The 22,019-nt window shown below is 43.0% G+C and overlaps 1 protein-coding gene across 4 annotated transcripts in view; it reads left to right on the forward strand.

Annotated features, from left to right (window-relative positions):
- The first annotated feature begins 12,419 nt into the window (after positions 1 to 12,419).
- FNBP1L (formin binding protein 1 like) overlaps positions 12,420 to 22,019 on the forward strand; it is an 82,096-nt gene continuing 72,496 nt past the window's right edge. For all 4 annotated transcript variants that reach the window (XM_087719262.1, XM_087719259.1, XM_087719261.1 and 1 more), the window contains exon 1: positions 12,420 to 12,594. In XM_087719262.1, the coding sequence (XP_087575388.1) occupies positions 12,571 to 12,594 (24 nt within the window). In that variant the 5' untranslated portion in view covers positions 12,420 to 12,570. The remainder of the gene's footprint in view (positions 12,595 to 22,019) is intronic.

Here is a 22,019-nt window from a genome sequence, read left to right on the forward strand (position 1 = left end):
TATTAATAACTATTAGGATTTTTGTTAGCTATGACCCAGAAGGGAACTCACCAGATCTGCTTTCCAAGAGAATTGGAGGTTCAATCACAGCTGTCCAGAAACACCCTTTCTGTATTTTTTACCTGTGCCACTAATCCTACAGCACCAGTAATTTATCAAGCTATCAAAAAACACTAAAAATAATTTGGCTGCTTTCAAATCCAATTCTCTCATGCAATTGGAATTTTTTTCCGATTGTATGCCATATTGTATGTAACTGTTTTATTTTATTTTTTTACAAAAAATAATAATAATCCATCTTTACCACTAGGTGGCTGTCCAGGTAAATGCAATAATTTACCGCATCGAGTTTTGAAATATGGAATCATGCCACATGCAGTGTTTTGGAAGGTTTAATCTTGAAATAATTTTTAATTTTTATTACCGGCGATTAACAGCAAAGCCGTAATATCATAGTGCGTAATTACTATTGTAATATTCTAAAATATTACATGCATTAAGCCAGCCAATAATTTTATAATGAATCAATGGAGCAATTCTATACCATATGTTGGATCCAGAGACACATTGTTGCTATGGTAGTGGAATTCATGCCCATTTAGCCTGCCATGGGATAGTGAAATTACATACAAAGAAAACATAATTTCAGAAGGTATTCATATCCCCCCCCCAGTGGTGGGTTGCAGGCAGTACTCCCCGGTAGGGGCGTACCAGATCCTGCCTGGAGCACCAAATACTGTTCTGGAACGGTGCTCTGGAGGGCCCACCTGCCTGCCTGCACTCCTTACCGGTGCTTTATGCTGTTGGCGCTTCAGCGCGCACGCATGGCACGTATGCTATGGCTAGCTTTACGTGCTACCTTTATTTGAATGGATGCTGAGCAGCAGTGGGTTTCAAAAATTTTTGGAACCTACTCTGTGGGTGTGGCCTCCTTTGTGGGAGTGGATTGCCGGCCATGTGAACTGGTGGGAGTGGCTTGCCAGCCATGTGTTTTCTTTCTTTCTTTCTTTCTTTCTTTCTTTCTTTCTTTCTTTCTTTCTCTCTCTCTCTCTCTCTCTCTTTCCTTCCTTTTGTCTCTCTGTTCCTTTTTTCTTTCATCTCTCTCACTCTTTTTCTTTCTTCTTTCTTTCTTTCTTTCTTTCTTTCTTTCTTTCTTTCTTTCTTTCTTTCTTTCTTTCTCTCTCTCTCTCTCTCTCTCTGTGTCAGTCTGTCTGTCTCTCTCTGTGTGTGGGAGGGGCAGTGGTGGGTTGCAAAATTTTTTGGAACCTCTTCTGTAGGTGTGGCCTGCTTTCCGGGTCCACTGGCGGAACCTCTTCTAACCGGTTCGGTAGATTTGACGAACCAGTTCTACCGAATAGGTGCGAACTGGTAGGAACCCACCTCTGATGCTGAGGTGATATCGGCCAGCAAATGCCCTTTTAATGTACCTGATTGTTCTTTGTTGTTGTGATCAAGACTTTCTCCCTGATAGCTGTAACTTGAAGGTGAGAGACGAAGAGTTTAATAAAAACTCTGCATTTCAAAGAAAATATTGTACATTTGGCTGCCTGGAACTGGCTTTCGTGGGGAAGAGCAATGCGCTTGGACTCTTTCAGCTTTGCTGAAATAATCTATGCCTTTTTGAGAATTGTATTACAGTCGAAAATAGAAGAATAGCACCACAATGGGAAAGTTTGGCTTAGCTTCAGAATTGCAACAGCGTAATGACTATATTCAAGCTAATAAACAAGGCATTTCCAGTTTCTTGAATCTCAATTATTTTTTTTATCAGCAGGAAGCATCTAGGAACTGTTTGATCAGGAATGTAAGCTTCTCTTTTTATATGTCATGACTCATCAGCAAGTTTCTCTGGGAAGATGAAATGACATTTTCCTTCTGCCCCCGCCCCCCCCTTTCCAGGTAAAACTTTCCTTGGCCTTTCATGCCCCTTTTGATTAATTGTTGTGGTTTATAAAGGAGGAAGGGAAACGAGGGGTTCCAACACGTATGGGGAAGGGATGGGTTGGTGGTGGAGCACTTGTACTATTTCCGCTTCACTGCCTGTACTGCAAATTGGAGCCATCAACATCAAATGAAACGTAAGCATTGTGCCACTATAAACACAGCGTTGCCAAACAATGTCGACATACAAAAGAACTAATCAGTGTGTATCCTGGTGATAACCAACTCCTGAAAAATCTTGCACAGCTCACTTGTTTAGGCTGAGATGAAAACAGACTAAGTGGAAAAGTTAGGCAAATGATGAGGAAGACAGCAGAGCCACAGAAGAAACCCACACCACACCAAGCACACAGGTGCTTAGACGATAGCACATCATGTTCTCTTCAGCAGTAGGAAGAGAGAAAGAGTGTGGGAAAAAATGAGGTAAGAATGCTTCAAAGAGCAAAGGGGAGACAGAAAGGAATTAAGAATTAAATGAACAAAGAAATGAATGAAATTATCTCCAGTTCTTCTGTTTCTTTAATGTTTTCAGAGATGTTTTGGTTCTGAGCCTGTTTATTTGGGTTCACCGACAAATGCGCGAAAGACTTTTCCGCGCCGACAGAACCGCGAGGGTCAAATGAATTAATTTATTCAATAGTTTTTAATCATTTGTAACTTAATGGATTTTTTAAACTTTTGCTGCTAAATTTTTAACTTATTTAGTGACATAATAAACTTTTGCTGCTAAATTTTTTAACCTATTTAGTGACATAATAAACTTTAAATGCTGGATTCTTAACTTACTTATTGACATAATAAACTTTAAATGCTGGATTCTTAACTGATTTATTTCTAATGAATAATAAAAAACAAATTTCTACTACTTTAAAATGGTGTGTGGTTCTCTTTATCGCGGTTTTGTCGTCGCGCTTATATCGTCGCGAAGTTGTCGGCGCGATTATGACGTCGCGTTGTAGTCGGCGCTATTTTGTCGATCCCTGTTTTGTCGGTTATTTGTAGGGAATCACACTACAGCTTGTCACACTCTGCACCTAACTTATGGCCTTCGAAGGAATATAGCTTTCCCCAGTGCATACTTCATTTAATTGGTCAGCAAAGTGTGTTGTTTTTCTTAGTAAATCTTCCTCCCAAGTTACTAATGTTCTTATTTCACATTCCTTACTTTATGAGTTTTACTTCAGCTCAGTGTGCAGAAATGCAAAAAGTTTAAAGGCAAAACTTTCCCTCAAGGGCTATTTTTTTCCCGACCCTTAGAAGTTTTTTCATTCTCGCTGTGTATCTATTGATGATCTTGAAAACACATTATTTCTCCTGCTTGTGTTGAGTTAGCTTTACATGAGCTTCTACAAGGCTTGTTACACAGCCATGAGTTTCTTGCCCTCTAGAACCCTTATAATATTCTGTCCAAAAAAGACTCCAAAGACAATTCTAGGCTAAGGCCTTCAAACACCAGTCACAACAAAATAAACAAGGCAAGGGCATTTTTTAAAAAGTCACAATTGGAACAATATATTTAAAACCGCCCAAAAGCCATGAATTTAAAAATCATGATGTCACTATCCTGCCATTCTTTGGCAGCGAGCTCTGTAAACAAGCTATGGATAAGGAGCCGAAGTGGCGCAGTGGTTAAATGCAGCACTGCAGGCTACTTCAGCTGACTGCAGTTCTGCAGTTCGGCGGTTCAAATCTCACCGGCTCAGGGTTGACTCAGCCTTCCATCCTTCCGAGGTGGGTAAAATGAGGACCCCGATTGTTGTTGGGGGCAATATGCTGACTTTGTAAACCGCTTAGAGAGGGCTGAAAGCCCTATGAAGCAGTATATAAGTCTAACTGCTAGTTACTTTTCAGAACTCCACAGGAAAAGAATAAAAAATGGCAATAAAACAAAGATTGGAATTTACAGTAAGTAAGTGTCTTCTGAATGACTGCTGCTTCATACCAGAAAAATTGTGTCATCTCATTCCCTGTCTTATCTTACGTTTTTCGAAGATTATTCTAATTTTTAAAAAACAACACGGGAAATTTGAATGATTCACAGCAAAGTTTAAGCCTTCAGCCTTGTCTCTGCTTGCCTCGGGACTACATTTAGATACTAAGCCAAATCATTTTAAAAACAAATGTGTCATAAACATTTGGAACTTCAGTGTGCCTTAATCACACCTTGTGCCCAAACGTTGCAATCCTGAAGGACAATTAAAGATGGGCGGAACTGGCACAATTGGTGTAGTGCTCATTTTTCTGAGTCACTTGACACTGGTGAAATCTTTTATTTCTTATTTGCATTAGTTAGGATGTATAATACACAAAATTATACAAATTAGCTACGGTCCTTTAGATCAGGAGCCCCCAACTTCCGGTCCGTTGGCCGGCACTGGCATGCCAGAAACCAATCTTCAAAAACAACCAACCCCCCATCTGTGGGATACAGCTCACAAAACCACACCTTTTGGTCTGTGGAAAAACCTCTCCCCTTGGAACCAGTTCCTGATGCCCAAAAGGTTGGGGGGGCACTGTTTTAGATAATGTGACGAAGTCATCTAGGTTAGTTTTGCTGCAAATAGCAATAGCAATAGCAGTTAGACTTATATACCGCTTCATAGGGCTTTCAGCCCTCTCTAAGCGGTTTACAGAGTCAGCATATCGCCCCCCACAGTCTGGGTCCTCATTTCACCCACCTCGGAAGGATGGAAGGCTAAGTCAACCTTGAGCCGGTGAGATTAGAACCGCTGAACTGCAGATAACAGTCAGCTGAAGTGGCCTGCATTACTGCACCCTAACCACTGCGCCACCTCGGCTCTGTGAAAGTTACTTTATCAATGACTTGATAGGAATCATATAGAACAACTACACCATGAAGTCCAGGACAAATGATGGGCATATGTAATGACATCTATAGCAACAGCTACGTTGTCTATAGGTTAACACTAGACAAGTCAGAGAAATGGTGATTTAGAGCCGAGGTGGCGCAGTGGTTAAATGCAGCACTGCAGGCTACTTCAGCTGACTGCAGTTCTGCAGTTCGGCTGTTCAAATCTCACCGGCTCAGGGTTGATTCAGCCTTCCATCCTTCCGAGGTGGGTAAAATGAGGACCCGGATTGTTGTTGGGGGCGATATGCTGACTCTGTAAACCGCTTAGAGAGGGCTGAAAGCCCTATGAAGCGGTATATAAGTCTAACTGCTATTGCTATTTAACTTGTTGGGAGTATACTCTTAGTGTTGGGTAGGCAATATATATCTATATACAATAACAAATGGTCGTTGTTGCTTTAAATAAGTGGATGTACTTAGCAGCTGTAATTAACTTTACAATAAGGAGTCAAGAGAGCTCACTCTCTCTCTCTGCTTGTCCTATGCTTGATGACTGGAATGTGAACTGTGACTGTTAGCTATTGTTTTGTTCTTTGAATTGTGTTTGGACTAATATCTACTATCACTGCTTGTGAAGCAATTATCAGTAGTAAAGCTACTTGTTTTTACTAGCATTGTCTGAAACTCTATTTGAGTGTTTCTACTAGCAACATTCTTTCTCTCTAGCTGTACATTCCGCTGCACTACTTTCTGCAGTGGTTAGGGTGCAGTACTGCAGGCCACTTCAGCTGACTCTTATGTGCAGTTCAGCGGTTCTAATCTCACTGGCTCAAGGTTGACTCAGCCTGCCATCCTTCCGAGTTGGGTGAAATGAGGACCCACACTGTGGGGGCGATATGCTGACTCTGTAAACCGCTTAGAAAGGGCTGAAAGCCCTATGAAGCGGTATATAAGTCTAACTGCTATTGCTATTGCTATTGTCTCCCAATGGAGATACTCCTAACATAACTACCTGACTCAACATTACCTCATACAGTGGGTTCTCAAGCTAACCGGAACGTTTCAAACTCTGTGCCAAGATCCCATCCATCACCTGTTTATTTGCTTGTTTTGCAAGCCTGTTAGTTATCGTTTTTTTGAGTCAACCTTACCTCTCTCTTTTATATTGACAATCCACCTGACGTGATACACGTGCTTTATTCGTCCTTTCATTTACAGCTTGGCTGTCCAACTCGCAGCCTGTGGGCCCGAGGCGTCACGCGCTGGCCATGCTCACACCCACTTTAGCAAAAGGGGGAAAAGTCCCAATACGTCCCGTGATAAAGTAGGTTTGACATCCCTGATTTATGGAGAGTCCTTGCTTAACCATCAGTTATTTAGCATATATTTGAATTTCTGAAGCACTTCCCAAAGCTACTCATGACCCATTTTCAAAGTTCTGAGGGCTGAAACCCACCCACCCTCCCTCTGATTATGTGATTGTATTTTGGGAGCTTGGCAATGATCTCACATTTATGGGATTTTGCAGAGTTCTGTGGTCACATCAGTGGCGGGATTCAGCCGGTTTGCACCTATTCGGGAGAACCGGTTGGTAACTTTCTAAGCAGTCCGGAGAACCGATTGTTGGAAGAAATCTCCTTTTGTTTTTTTCTACTTTGCAGGGCTAATCCTGTAAGGAAGGCAGGAAGGAAACATTCTGGTGTTGTTTCTAGCCTAATCTTTATTGCCCTGCTTAAAGAAACTGCCTCTCCGCTTAACCCTCATTACATTGTAACAGCTAAGGTGAAACGCCCATCGATGGGAGTGATGTTGAGTTGGCCACGCCCACCCAGTCACATGACCACCAAGCCACGCCTACCCAGCTGGTCATTAGGGCAGAGGACCGGTTGTTAAATTATTTGAATCCCACCACTGGGTCACATGATCACAATTTTGGGCTTTTCTTGCCGGTTTCCAGGAAAAGCCATTCACTGAAAAAAAATCAGTTTGTGCAACGATTGCGGTGTTCGCTTAACAATGGCAGCATTCTCTTAACAACGATGGTGCTCACTTAATGACCACTGCAAAAAAGGTTTTAAAATCAGGCAGAGTCATGTGGTGACTCACTTAATGAGTGCCACGACTTACAACTGTAATTCTGGGCTCAGTCATAAGTCATAACCTGTATAACATTTAATGCCAGGTAAAAAGAAAACAACAGAATGACACGAGTAGATCAAACAACTTTATTGCTGCGTGTCTGTATACAAGAATCTTACCAAACTTCATGTGGTGGATGTGCAATGAGGCAAAAAAATATTGGAAAATGATTCAATCATGGTTAGAACAAATGGTGGGAGACCAAATCTTGTTTAAACCAGAAATTTTTCTCCTAGGTATAATACCGGAGGGGTTGAAGAAAGATACACTTTATCTAATTATACATGTACTAACTCTGGCGCGCATAACTTATGCACAATATTGGGAAAAAGAAAATAGAACATCAGAGCTAGATATAACCAGAAAAGTGTTGGCCTGTGCGGAAGCAGATAGGCTCACTCTTGAACTTAAAAATAAAGGGGAATCAGAATATTTTGAAGTCTGGAACAGGTTTTATGATTGGTATAAGACAAGGTGACAAGACTGGAACAAGCTGTATATATTGTGATTGGACAGAAGGATAGACAATGTATTAAGTAGGCTAATAGTTAAGGCTAGCTGTATATAATGGAATATATGGTCATTTCGACTTCGCGGTATTGCATTCTTTTAAATGTAAAAATAATAAAAATACATATTTTAAAAAAGAATCTCACCAAACTGCCTGCATTATCTTGGGAAATGCCAGATAAGGGTTTCAGAGATTCTGGGGGAGCGAAGACCTGTGTTACTTAGCAATAGCAGTTAGACTTATATACCGCTTCATAGGGCTTTCAGCCCTCTCTAAGCGGTTTACAGAGTCAGCATATTGCCCCCAACAACAATCTGAGTTCTCATTTTACCCACCTCGGAAGGATGGAAGGCTGAGTCAACCCTGAGCCGGTGAGATTTGAACCGCCGAACTGCAGACAGCAGTCAGCTGAAGTGGCCTGCAGTACTGCACTTTACCCACTGTGCCACCTCGGCTCTTTTTGATGTAGCCTCAGCTACTTCCTGATGTAGCTCTCCCCCTTCTTCACACTTCCCCTCCTTTAGCTGGAGATTCCACCACATTTAATCACCAAGTACTATAACAAAGGAGCACCCAATCTTTAAACTGTCAACATTTCTTTCCAGAAAATTTCTTCTTCATTTTTTTCCCCCAAGTGTTTATCACCTGCAGAAGCCAAAGGATTGCCTCTTCGATGCATCAAGAATTTTTTTCCTCTGGCTGCTGCACTTCTGTTAACGTAATAAGGGAAAAAACAGTCGTATTAAAATCGCAGGATATTAAAAGACCTCATTCCCTACTTGAAAATTGAGTCTTTCAAAGTCAATGGGAGCTACTCATAGAGAAGATATAGTGGATATCGCAACAGGTATCAGCCCTTCTTTTTGCTAAGTAAATGTAAAAAGGTAACGGTTTCCCTAGTCTAGTAGTGTCTGTCTCTAGAAGGTGGTGCTCATCTCTGTTTCTTAACCCAGGGAAACAGCATTGTGTGAAGACACTTCTGTGGTCACGTGGCCAGCATGAGTATATCCTGAAGCGCACCGAATGCTGTTAGTACCTTCCCACTGTGGTGCCTGTTTACTACAGTGGTGGGATTCAAACAATTTAACAACCGGTTCTCTGCCCTAATGACTATCTGGGTAGGTGGGGCTTGGTGGTCATGTGATCATGTGGGCGTGGCCAACTCAAGGTCACTCCGGTCGATGGGCGCTTCGCCTTAGCTCTTACAATGTAATAAGGGTTAACCGGAGAGGCAGTTTCTGTAAGCAGGGCAACAAAGATTAGGCTAGAAACAACACCAGAATGTTTCCTTCCTGCCTTCCTTACAGGATTAGCCCTGTAAAGTGGAAAAAAAACAAAAGGAGATTTCTTCCAACAACCGGTTCTCTGAACTACCTAGAAAGTTACCAACTGGTTCTCCCGAATAGGTGCGAACTGGCTGAATCCCACCACTGATCTACTTGGATTTTCATGCTTTTGAAACAGCTAAGTGGCAGGGTCAAGTAATGGGAGTTTACCGTCCTTATTTTTCCAACCGTATATTCTCACTTCACCCAGATTTATGCAGAAATCCTATCCTCCTCCTCCTGTCACCTATTCCTTTATATTCTAAATGCATTATATCATTTCTGGATCCCATCAAATTAGATTATGGCACTTATTTTTTTTATTTACACAGAATGGTGACATGGTGACACCGTTTTTAACTTCTTTAGTCAATAGTTCCGCTAGTCAAAGAGGGCACACACCTTGTGAGGAGCAATACCTTATATGTTGATTATTCAGACATGCAATTGTGAAAAAGCTACGGAGTCCCTTTGAGCTTGTTTTTTTGCAGATATTTCATTACCCCATTAATATTAGCAGCAAGGAACTGCTTCCTATAAATAACCCTTATTATATTAAGTGCTTGGTACCATCCCTGTTTGCTATTGCAAAACTATTGCAAAAAATCCCACCACCACCACACGCACAATCGTGGCACGACAAAACCGCGCTCGACTAAGCCGCGCCCGATTAAACCGTGTCGCTGACGTCATCAACAGGGCGACAACAGCGAGCGCGGAGAAAGAAGGGCGCTTTAAATAGCGCTTTGAAAGCAAGCCGATTCAACTTAAGGTAAGGGTTAGGTTTAGGGTTAGCTTTAGGGTTAGGTTAAGGTTTAGGGTTAGGTTTAGGGTTAGGTTAAGGGTTAGGGTTAAGGGTTAGGGTTAGGTTTAGGGTTAGGATTAGGGTTAGGGTTAGGGTTAGGTTAAGGGTTAGGTTTAGGGGGGTTAGGTTTAGGTTTAGGGGTTAATTTTAGGTTTAGCGTTTACAGCGTGCTTCTGTCTCCGCGCTGTTGTCGCGCTGTTGATGACGTCAGCTACGCGGTTTCGTCGAGCGCGGTTTTGTGGTGGAACCACGCACAATTACATATATGCACACACAAAGGTAAAGTTTCGAAGGCAAGGTTTCAGCCAATTTAGATAGGAACCTGTTTATCTTGCCTAAAGCATTTAGGACACTTTTAGATATACTTAAGGGTTAACTGCGATAGGCTATAATTTCTATACTTGAAGCATCAATTAGCAGACAATTATTTATCTTGTTATTTTGCTCCAGCAGCTATAAAGCATTCCAGGCCTTCAGATAGGCAATTTTGCCTGACTTTTTGTAAAAGTGGACTGAATTCCATCGCTTTTTTTAATGTCTATCTAAAAACATGAATATGCACATTCTGAAGTGTGGCCAAGACAGTAAAACATTGGTGGAAGGAAGGAAGGAAGGAAGGAAGGAAGGAAAGGAATTAGAAGTAGTCGAGAACATCTTGAACCACTCAAGAATTCAGTTGTGGGAATGGTCTCTTTTAATGCACCAAAAGAAAACCGAGAGTGTCCAAATACAGTGTTTCTCAACCTTGGCAACTTGAAGATGTACGGACTTCAACTCCCAGAATTCCCCAGCCAGCATTCGCTGGCTGGGGAATTCTGGGAGTTGAAGTCCGGGCATCTTCAAGTTGCCAAGGTTGAGAAACACTGGTTCAAAACCTGCTAACTAGAAAAAGAAAGAAAGAATATGAGGCCATTTAAGGCAACTTTGCAGAAAAATGCAAGCATCCTTAGCTGGGAATGGGGACAACTTGCTGCCAGAAAATTTAACAATTCTATATAGCGGTAATTATTTAAAATAAATTAAAAAAAATATTTTAATTGTTTTGCCATTCTGTTCCCCTCCTTTGGCATCCTTTCTTCCATGAGTCTATTTTACTATTTCTTTGGTATTAGTGTAACTCTTATCCCGCAGTTGTCCCGTGGAGAGATGGCCGTGTCAAGTTAACGACGGTGGAGAATTGTCATAGATTTGCTACTGAAAAGGGGATCACGGTTTTCCTGGCTTAACTGCTCCCACGTTACTGTCGGACACGTGGACGTAACTTAACCGTTCCCATGTTACTGTCGGACACGTGGACGTAACTTAACCGTTCCCACGTTACTGTCGGACACCTGGACGTAACTTAACCATTCTCACGTTACTGTCAGACACGTGGACGTAACTTAACCGCTCCCACGTTACTGTCGGACACGTGGACGTAACTTAACCGTTCCCACGTTACTGTCGGACACGTGGACGTAACTTAACCGCTCCCACGTTACTGTTGGACACGTGGACGTAACTTAACCGTTCCCACGTTACTGTCGGACACGTGGACGTAACTTAACCGTTCCCACGTTACTGTCGGACACCTGGACGTAACTTAACCGTTCCCACGTTACCGTCGGACACGTGGACGTAACTTAACCGTTCCCACGTTACCGTCGGACACGTGGACGTAACTTAACCGTTCCGACGTTACTGTCGGACACGTGGACGTAACTTAACCGTTCCGACGTTACTGTCGGGAGACGTGGACGTAACTTAACCGTTCCCACGTTACTGTCGGACACGTGGACGTAACTTAACCGTTCCCACGTCACTGTCGGACACGTGGACGTAACTTAACCGTTCCCACGTTACTGTCGGGACACGTGGACGTAACTTAACCGTTCCCACGTTACTGTCGGACACGTGGACGTAACTTAACCGTTCCCACGTTACTGTCGGGACACGTGGACGTAACTTAACCGTTCCCACGTTACTGTCGGACACGTGGACGTAACTTAACCGTTCCCACGTTACTGTCGGACACGTGGACGTAACTTAACCGTTCCCACGTTACTGTCGGACACGTGGACGTAACTTAACTGTTCCCACGTTACTGTCAGAACACGTGGACGTAACTTAACTGTTCCCACGTTACTGTCGGGACACGTGGACGTAACTTAACCGTTCCCACGTTAGTCGGACACGTGGACGTAACTTAACTGCTCCTTACTGTCGGACAGGTGGACGTAACTTAACTGTTCCCACGTTACTGTCGGACACGTGGACGTAACTTAACCGTTCCCACGTTACTGTCGGACACGTGGACGTAACTTAACTGTTCCCACGTTACTGTCGGACACGTGGACGCTCGATTATTATTATTTATTTATTTTTGGATGTTTTACACGCACGGAACCAGGAACCGGAGTAGCAGCGCCGTTTGCAAATCGTTGTGTGTTGTTTTTTTTGCGGGCTTGGCTTTTCCGACGCGGAAGAGAGCGGAAAGGTGGCGGCTGCTCACCTGCAGTAACCCAGAGGCTTCGGAGCCCTCCCTTCCCCGGCGGAGAGCCCGTCCTCTTCCTCCCTGCAGGCTCGCGTGGCTTGAAGGCGGCCGTGGCAGTCAGCGGGCCAGCGGCGGTCGGGCAGCGAGGGAGCGAGCGAGCGAGCAGCGAAGGAACCAGCGCTCGGCTCGCGCCTGATCCCCGGGCCTCCCTAAGGAGCGGCTGCGGTGGCCGAGCCCGCCCCTCTCCCAGCCTCCTCCGCGGCTCCCCTCCCTCTCCTCCGTCCCCCTCTTTCTCCCTTATTCCCATCCTGAAGCCAGGCGTAGTTGGAGCTTCGGTCGCCGCTGCCTCTGCCTACCTATCACCACCACCACCACCATCTACTACTCTACTACTACTACTACTACTACTACTACTACTACCACCACCACCACCACCTCTCCACCGCTCGGGGACTTGCCCAGAGGACAAGGACGTCGCTCGTTCCTTGCCAGCGCCGGGAAGCGACCCCCGAAGAGCCACAAAGGAGCGCCGACGGCCAAGCCTGCGCTGCCAGCGGAGTCGCCATGAGTTGGGGCACGGAGCTCTGGGTGAGTCCCCCCCACCCCTTCCTCCTCCTTCCTCCTCCTCCCTAACACACACCCCGGTTGCTCTTTCCTTACGCCACCAAACCCTCTGCGGGGAAAGGAAGCCGCGAGCACGGCCGGCTGCTTTTGTATCACATGCATGTGTGTGTGTGGTGCGTGCGTGTGTGTGTTGTGCGTGCATGTGTGTGTTGTGCATGCATGTGTTGTGCATGCATGTGTTGTGCGTGCATGTGTGTGTTGTGCGTGCATGTGTGTGTTGTGCGTGCATGTGTGTGTTGTGCGTGCATGTGTGTGTTGTGCGTGCATGTGTGTGTTGTGCGTGCATGTGTGTGTTGTGTATGCATTTGTGTGTGTGTGTAGACAGGCGCAGCCCCCCCTTCCGCCCCGCAATCCCCCCGTGTAGCGGGGGAGCGGGAGGGAGGTCGCGCCCGGACTGCTTTGTTGAGCGAAGTAGTGGAAGCGCCTCGGGGGAAGAAAGAGAGAGAGGGGGAGAGAGAGAGAGAGAGAGAGGAAGGGAGAGAGAGAGAGGGAAGAAAGAGAGGGAGAGAGGGAGAGAGGGAAGAAAGAGAGGGAGAGAGGGAGAGAGAGAGGGAAGAAAGAGAGAGAGAGAGAGAGGAAGGGAGAGAGGGAGAGAGAGAGAGAAGGGTGACTTGGGTAACGTGGGGAAGGGGGGGTGGTCTCTCCGCTTCCCACGTCTGGGGAGGGGGAGAGGAGGAGGGGCGGGGCCCAAAGGAGAGGAAAAAAAATCCCCCTCCTCCTTTTTTTCCTTCCCTTTTTTCTTTCTTTCTCTTCCCTTTTTTCTTTCTTTCTCTTCCTTTTAACAGCGCTTAAAATTCTGCTTGTAAGGCTTGATCTCAATTCCCAGGCGCTTTTCTTCCCAGCGGTGGGTTTCCTTGGGTCTTTTGGAAAGGGGAATCCACAGCATCCGTGATCTCTCTCTCTCTTCCCCCTTAAAGGAGATCTTGATCTCCTTTGGCTGGTCGTGCAGTTTTTTTTTCCCCTTCCCCTTTTCGCTCCTTAAACAAAGAAAAAGGAGGGCCTGGACAATACAGGGCAAGAAAGGAGGCAGGGATTTCACAGCTGAGCAGGAGTTGGTTAGGTGGCGGGTTTCGGTCTTAAGGAAGAAACTGGAGCGTCTCTTGTAGGTTGGTCCCTGCTATCTTGTGAGTCAAGGTCTGCTTTTGGGGAAACTTACACCAGGTTGGGCTTTAATTAGTGAGTACGGAAAAGACGGTATGTGAAGTGGGCAGCCCGGATGAGCCAACTAGCAATCAAAGCTTCCACTTGGCTTTAGCTGAGTTTCGGGGCTAAAAAATCGGAGGAAATCTTGATTGCAAGCTTTACTGCAGTGTTTCTCAACCTTGTCAACTTGAAGATGTCTGGACTTCAACTCCTAGAATTCCCCAGCCAGCGGAACGCTGGCTGGGGAATTCTGGGAGTTGAAGTCCAGACATCTTCAAGTTGACAAGGTTGAGAAACACTGCTTTACTGTCAGTCGGTGCAGCCTGAGACAGGCGAGGTTTTGAGTCACTCGGAAGCCCATATATTAACATTCTCAAATACCACACCTTGGTACGGTGTATTTTTCTGCTTGGTGTCATAGTTTCTTCTCCCAAATAATCTTGAGTAATTCTAAAGCAGGTGTATTTTCTGCTTGGTGTCATAGTTTCTTCTCCCAAATAATCTTGAGTAATTCTAAAGCAGGCAACTGTTTCTGTGCACAATTTATAAAAAAACACCATTTGTTATTAAACCTTGCTAGTAAGAAACCCATGATGGGAAGGCAAAGTTATGCGGATCTTCCAACAACACGAGAGCATCACTTGGATGTTCTGGATGCGGTTCCACCACAAAAGCGCGTAGGACAAAATCGCGCTCGACAAAAGCGCGCTGTGACGTCATCACAGCGCGACGAAAAAGATCGAAAAAATGTAAAAATAAAGCTAAAACCTTCCCCTAACCCCCCCAAACCTAACCCTAAACCTAACCCTAACCCTAACTCTTAACCTAACCCTAAACCTAACCCTAAACCTAACCGTTAAAGTAACGAAAAACGTAACGCTAACCCTTATCCTAACCCTAACGCTAACGCTAACGCTCTAAAGCTAACCCTTACCCTAACCCTAACCCTAACCCTAACCCTTACCTTTATGTGAATCGGCTTGCTTTAATTTAATTTTTATTAATTTTTATTTGAATTTTTCGATCTTTTTCGTCGCGCTGTGATGACGTCAAAGGCGCGATTTTGTCGATCGCGCTTTTGTCGTCCGCGCTTTTGACGGGTCACGCTGGATGCAGTTGTTCTATTGATGACGGATGGGAAGTAACGGACTGTGGGTACGAAGGGCAACTTGGATGTCCAGTGGTTAACTTTAGTGGTTGCGTTTTGTTAATCAGCTGATTAACGCCGAGCAAGCCTTGTCATTTAATGGCTCTGCTTCTTTTATCTTAATTCATCGTGGCCAGTTGCAAGCCGTGTCTGGATCAGGAATTACTATGCCCGGTCATTCATGTCATCTTCATCTCACACCTAGGCTCCTGCAGTTCAGATTTTGATGTTGAAAGCCTTTTGGGAACCTTAGCTGGTACAGTCATGTAATTATATGAACACATCAACATTTTTTCTGTGTTTGCTTCTGGAACTGGCCTGAGTGCCAGTTACCTTCCAGGTTACAATTCAGCTTGCTGATTGCCACCTTTAAAAACCTTTATTGCTCCGGGTTCGGATATCTGCAAAAACCGCCTTCTCTGGATTATTAATTAAATTTATATATGCCTCCCATCTCCCCGACGGGGGCAATTCTGCTTCCTAGTTCTGAGATCTGAGGTTAAATCTGCCTCCCAATGAGATTGGTTTAGGTTTTAGGTTTTATTAGGATTTGTATGCCACCCTAGAGACTCTGGGCGGCTTACAGATAAAAACGGGGGGGGGGGGGATATATAAAAATTTAAAAAAAAACATTAAAATTTCACAACATACATACAGCTTAGAGTGGGGCTGTATAAACTCAACAGCTCCAGGCCTGCCGGAACAGCCAGGTCCTAATCGCTTTGCGGAAGGCCGGAAGTGTAGTAAGGGGAGATCATTCCATAGGGCCGGAGCAGCTACAGAGAAGGCCCTCCCCCGGGCAGTCGCCAGCCGACATTGACCGGCAGATGGAATCCGGAGGAGGCCTAATCTGTGAGATCTTATTGGTCTCTGGGAGATAAATGGCAGGGTTCCACCACAAATCCGCGGTAGACTAAAGCGCGCTCGACGAAAGCGCGTACGTGATGTCATCACAGCGCGACGAAAACATCGCGCTGTGAGCGGTAAATTTAAAATTAAAGCGAAAACCTTACCCTAATCCCCCCAAACCTAACCCTAAGCCTAACCCTTAACCTAACCCTAAACCTAACCTTAAACCTAACGCTTAACGTAACCCTAAACTTAACCCTTAACTTAATCCTAACCCTAACCCTAACCCTTACCTTTATGTGAATCAGCTTGCTTTAATTTTATTTTAATTTAAATTTAATTTATTTTTAATTTTTTTCGTCGCGCTGCTGATGACGTCACGTACGCGCTTTGATCGGGTGCGCTTTAGTGGACCGCGGTTTTGACGGGTCACGAAGGGCAGGAGGCGGTCTCTCAGGTAGCCAGGTCCTAAACCAAGTAGGGCTTTAAAAGTAACGACTAGCACCTTGAAGCGTGTCCGGAGACCAATGGAGAGCCAGTGCCGCTCGTGGAGGATAGGTGTAACGTGGGTGTACCTAGGCACCCCCACTATTGGGAAGAGAGGGTTTGCTGAAGGTCCCTTTGAGGGACGTTTACAGGTATCCTGCTTAAACTCCTTAGAGCCTATGGTAATTTTAACCTTATAGATTCACTATAGTTAGAAGAGAATATATGTAACTCAGGGTTGAAGCGTGGAGTCCTTGATGTTCTCTGGGCTTGGTTGTTAGCTGATGTTACTTAGTCAACATCTACAAGTAAACAACCAGGCTCGGAGAGGACCAAGGATTGAATGATTCAATGGAGTCAGTTAATGAATAGGAACGTTGACATCGGAGTAAATTGTTCTCTTTTGCAAAAGTATTAACTGATTCCTTTCAAACACCCCAGTTAGGGAGGATGGCCCACAGTTCAAAGAACATTGTCCAAATTGTGTGCAGTAACTTTAATGTGACACTGTAGTCTTTCATTTGTATTTTGTTGATTTCTGCAATACTACAAGATTGTACCTGACTATTTATTACATTTATCTCCCAGCTTTAATTCAGGAGATCAAGTGCACATATATTGGCCCGAGACAGTGATTAGACCAAAGTCACCCCATTGCGTTTCCATGGCTGATGACAATCTAGAATGTGTCCATCCCCCATTACTCGTCCAACATTTTAAACCACTATACCACCCTGATTCTCCTGTCGAGCTGTATTTTAAATTGTCCATTTAAAGGCATATTTTTATGTATAACTAATTTGCAATGTAGTAGTGTAGTAGTGTAACTTGTATAGCTGTTCCGACACACATAACATTAATTGGAAATTGAAAATGTGTCAGGAAATGTGGCGAAGCATTAAAAAAAAATGATTGTAAATTGAAGTGTATATGAAATGAAATTTCTTTAATTAGAATCTTTAATCACTTTAGTGAGTATCATTTGTGAGGGGGAAAAAGTTGGACATTCTCTAGGAATGATCTGTTCTTTTTGACATTGACTATTTTTAGATGCTGAAACAACTAATATGTACAATTTTTTTTTCTTTTGGATCAATAGTGAACACTGAATACTATGTTCAGGAAAAGCATTTGCATCTAAAATAGTGACTTTATAAAACTATTTTTTTTTGTTAAAAAATATCCATGTCATAACTTAACTGATGTAAACCAAAATTGTAAATTAAACTTTTAAGACTAGATCGTGTACAGATATTTGTTTAATAGTTACCTGATTAAGGATTTGGATGTAGTGCACTGTTACTATCAAGTCATTTAAATAAAGAACAAAAGGTAACTAATTACATATTTTTGTATGTATTTTGCAGATAAATATTGATATTTTTACAGCATATTTTTTAAAATTATTACGTGAGAAAGTATGTCAACATAGTCATACATAATGAAGCACAAACTGTTTATATGCTTTATTTATCAGATTTGTATCCTGTTTTTATTTATGTGTCTAAAAAAAGTACACAGCAGGAATAGCAATAGCAATAGCACTTAGACTTATATACCGCTTCATAGTGCTTTTACAGCCCTCTCTAAGCGGTTTACAGAGTCAGCATATCGCCCCCCACAGTCTGGGTCCTCATTTCACCCACCTCGGAAGGATGGAAGGCTGAGTCAACCTTGAGCCGGTGGGATTAGAACCGCTGAACTGCAGATAACAGTCAGCTGAAGTGGCCTGCAGTACTGCACCCTAACCACTGCGCCACCTCGGCTCTTCTCTCACAGGAATGAGTACAACTTACAATGGCTTGTTTAGTGACTGTTCAAAGCCACGACACTGAAAAAAGTCTTATGACTGTTTTTCACACTTACAATCATTACAGCATCCCAATAGTCACATGATCAAAATTTGTACATTTAGCAACGGGTCTTTGTGACGATTTCAATGTCCCAGGGTCATATCACCTTTTGTGACCTGACAAGCAAAGGCCGTTGGGAAGCCAGATCCACTTAACCTTGTTTCAACAACTGTAGTGATTCACTTAACAACTGTGGCAAGAAAAAGTTATAAAACGGGGCAAAACTCGATTATTGAATGTCTCGCTTAACAGCATAAATGTTGGGGTCAATTGTGGTCATAAGTCGAGGACTGCCTGTATAAAATTTTGATGAAACTAGTCCTCCTTTACCAAGCACAGTTGAGGCCTACAACTCAATTGTTAAGCATAGTGGGTGCTAAATTAAACCACAACTCTACTTATGGCAGTGTTTCTCAACCTTGGCGACTTTAAGTCCTGTGGACTTCAACTCCCAGAATCCCCCAGCCAGAGCTGGCTGGGGGATTCTGGGAGTTGAAGTCCACAGGACTTAAAGTCGCCAAGGTTGAGAAACACTGACTTATGGTATCATTTCACCGTTCCTTTGTTTTACAGACCTATGAAGGTTGCAAATAAGACTGGTCACAAAAGCACTTTTTAATCATGGTCGTAACTGCGAATAGTTTCTAAATAAGGATTACCTGTACATTAGCTCTGTAATAAAGATACCAATTTTAGCTAATTTTGGTACGCTATAAAACATTCAACTGTTTGGCTAATGAAGGCAAAATAGCTCCTGTTCATTTGTGCTTCAGTGGTATTAGAAACTGGTTAAACAGTTTATAGGAAAATCTGAAAATATTTATTCTCTGCAGTGATGTTGAATTCTCTTATCTTTCTGGACTTGAATATGTTTTGAATGTGTTTTTCAAAGAATAGCAATAGCGCTTAGACTTATATACCGCTTCTCAGTGTTTTATAACCCCCTCTTAAGCGGTTTTTTTCTTCTTCCAAAGAATGGTGCACGTTCATTTCTATATTTGCACTGAAAACTTTTAATTTGTAATTTCAGTGGAATTTTAAGAAAGGGAGATTCAACCCATCCTTATTAATGTAGTGCCCATATTTGATCTAACATGCTGGTAATTACCTTGTGTTTTATAAACATGATTAACAAATCTTCTTCGTGAATGCAAACCATCCTGTATTTTATCTTATTAATAAAACATTTTTTTTTAAATCCAAGAACAGAAGATGATATTTCTCTTTTATGAAAGCAGCTTGTCCTGTACACAGCAATTACTACCAATTCTCCAGGTTGGTAGTAATTGCTAGAGAAAGAGAAGAAATGTGTTCATTTGGTAGTGTTCTTACTTGTGCTTTGCTTTACTTTGTCTTACCATGACATGGGAATTTGGTTTTGTCAGTTCCACCACAAAACCGCGGTGTAATAAAGCGTGCTCGACGAAAGCGTGTATGTGATGTCATCACAGCGTGACGAAAACATCGCGCTGTGAGCGGTAAATTTAAAATTAAAGCGAAAACCTTACCCTAACCCCCCCAAACCTAACCCTAAACCTAACCCTAAACCAAACCCTTAACCTAACGCTAAACCTAACCCTAACCCTTAACCTAACCCTAACCCTAACGCTTAACGTAACCCTAACCCTAACCCTTAACCTAAACCTAACCCTAACCCTTACCTTTACGTGAATTGGCTTGTTTTAATTTAATTTTAATTTTAATTTAATTTATTTTTAATTTTTTTGTCGCGCTGCTGATGACGTCACGTACGCGCTTTCGTCGGGCGCGCTTTATTCCACCGCGGTTTTGATGGGTCACAGGTTTTGTCAATATGCCTCTTTAAATTAAAAAAATATATCTTAATATGATGAGAATCCAGCCTTCATGCATTTGTCAGCTTTCTAGTGGTGTCACTATATAATATTTTTCCCAGCTACTATATAATAAATAACTCAATATTTGAAAAGCGTTTTTAGCTTGATTCATGAAATAGAGAGATGTTTTTAATTAACACTCTTTACAAAAATGAATGTAAAATCCCAGGATTTCACCAGAATGATGAAACATGGGCTGTAACTTGGTGACACACGACTTTTCCTTATATGAAGTTGACTAAATGAACATAAGGGACAGGACTTCTGTCACAATCCATGTTTTGTCATTTTGCTTTCTGCGCATCCCTATGACTATCTGTAGAATTGCAACTAGCGGTAAACTGTTGGAACCAACTAACAGCGCTTAAAAGATTATGACTGTAATGGTCTGCATTTTCACAGATGGATTTATAATTTCTGATGATAGTTCTCTTCATAGCTGCTTGAACACGCAAAGATAGATTTTTCTCTGAGAGCCGCCTAAAATGTGTTTTTATTTTCTGTAAACCGCTTAGAGTTTCCATGAGGGAGTAAGCAGCTATATAAATTTTCCAAAATAAATAGTTTCTGGAGAAACTAGCAACTTACATCTTTGAAACATACTTTAAACTAGCTAAAGTTAAACTAGCCTTCTAGTTTTTCTAATGGTGTACAGGTAGTCCGCACTTAATTATGATCCATTCAAAATCGTGACCCGACAAATGCGCGCACGACAATAGCGTGCTGACAGAACCGGCGAGAAAACCGCGACGTCATAAACGCACCCACAACAATGCGCCGACAAAACCGGGGTGACAAAAGCGTGATTTAAGTTAGGGTTAGGGTTATTACGTTGTTTTCGTTGTTTTTTTATGGCGCGCTTTCGTCGGCACGCTTTCGTCGGTGCACTTCTGCGCGCATTTGTCGGTGTGATTTCGACCTTGTGGTTTTCTTGCCGCAGTTTTATCGGCGTGCTTTTGTCGAGCACGCATTTGTCAGTGAAACATTCAAAATTACAACAGTATTGAAGAATGCTAGTTTTGGCTGATTTTCTTTTGGCAGCCCACCCACATTTAGAACCTTAGCATGTACTTCAATATCACCATCATCCTGCCTATGGGGCTGCATAATCCTGGCCTAATGACCACAATCCATGACTACCAGAACTGACATCATTAAGCAGTGTGGTCTTGTGATGTTTTGCCTGATGACTGCTTCACCGAGCAATGGAAATTCTGCTCCCAGTTTGGTTGTTAAATGCGGACTACCTCTGTTTGTAAAAGCAAAATAAAGCCAATATAATCATAGTACAAGTAATCATCATTTAGCAACCTTTCACGGTTACAGCAGTGATGAAAAATTAACTTTACAGTCAATCATCACATTTATGACCTTTGCAGGTCTGTAAAGAAAAGGAGAGCCAAATTCATCATAAGCGCATTAGTGGTTTCTCTTGGGCGTCCATTTTTGCTTAAGGACTGACTTGCGGTTCACCGACAAATGCGCGCCCGACAAATGCGTGGCGACAAAACCGCGGCGACAACACGGTGACGTCAAAAGCGCGCCCACAACAGGGCGTCAACAAATGCGTGGTGACAAAAGCGTGCCATCCACAAACAACATATTGGGACGCAAAAACAACGTTATAACCCTGTTGTGGGTGCGCTTTTGACGTCACGGTGTTGCCGCCGCGGTTTTGTCGGGCGCGCATTTGTCGGGCGCGCATTTGTCGGGTCATGCTGACTTACTGATCCCAATTGTAATGGCTAAAGGAGGGCTATTTGTAATTTCTTTAGGAATAGTCTGTCACACAGACTAGTGAACTGTGATATATCAGATAGATGTAGATCAGTTTCAGAGCATACTGCAAAATATTACAAATATTTGATATAAAGGTTTTTCTCTAAAGAGCTTGAATGAGATGCTTTTTAAAGCAGTTTTTAAAACTGAGCAATTATTTCAGTGTTGCAGATAAGAACAAACAGCTCAGAAAAATGTTACCAACCTGGCTGCATATAATGCTGGACGGCTTGAGTGACAGGTTTGGCAAGTTATTTACCTTGAAGGAATTGTTAT

Source organism: Thamnophis sirtalis, unplaced genomic scaffold (assembly GCF_051295495.1).
Source record: "Thamnophis sirtalis isolate CommonGarterSnake01/CBP01778 unplaced genomic scaffold, rThaSir2_p1.2 scaffold_7, whole genome shotgun sequence".
NCBI classification, from domain to species: Eukaryota; Metazoa; Chordata; class Lepidosauria; order Squamata; family Natricidae; genus Thamnophis; species Thamnophis sirtalis.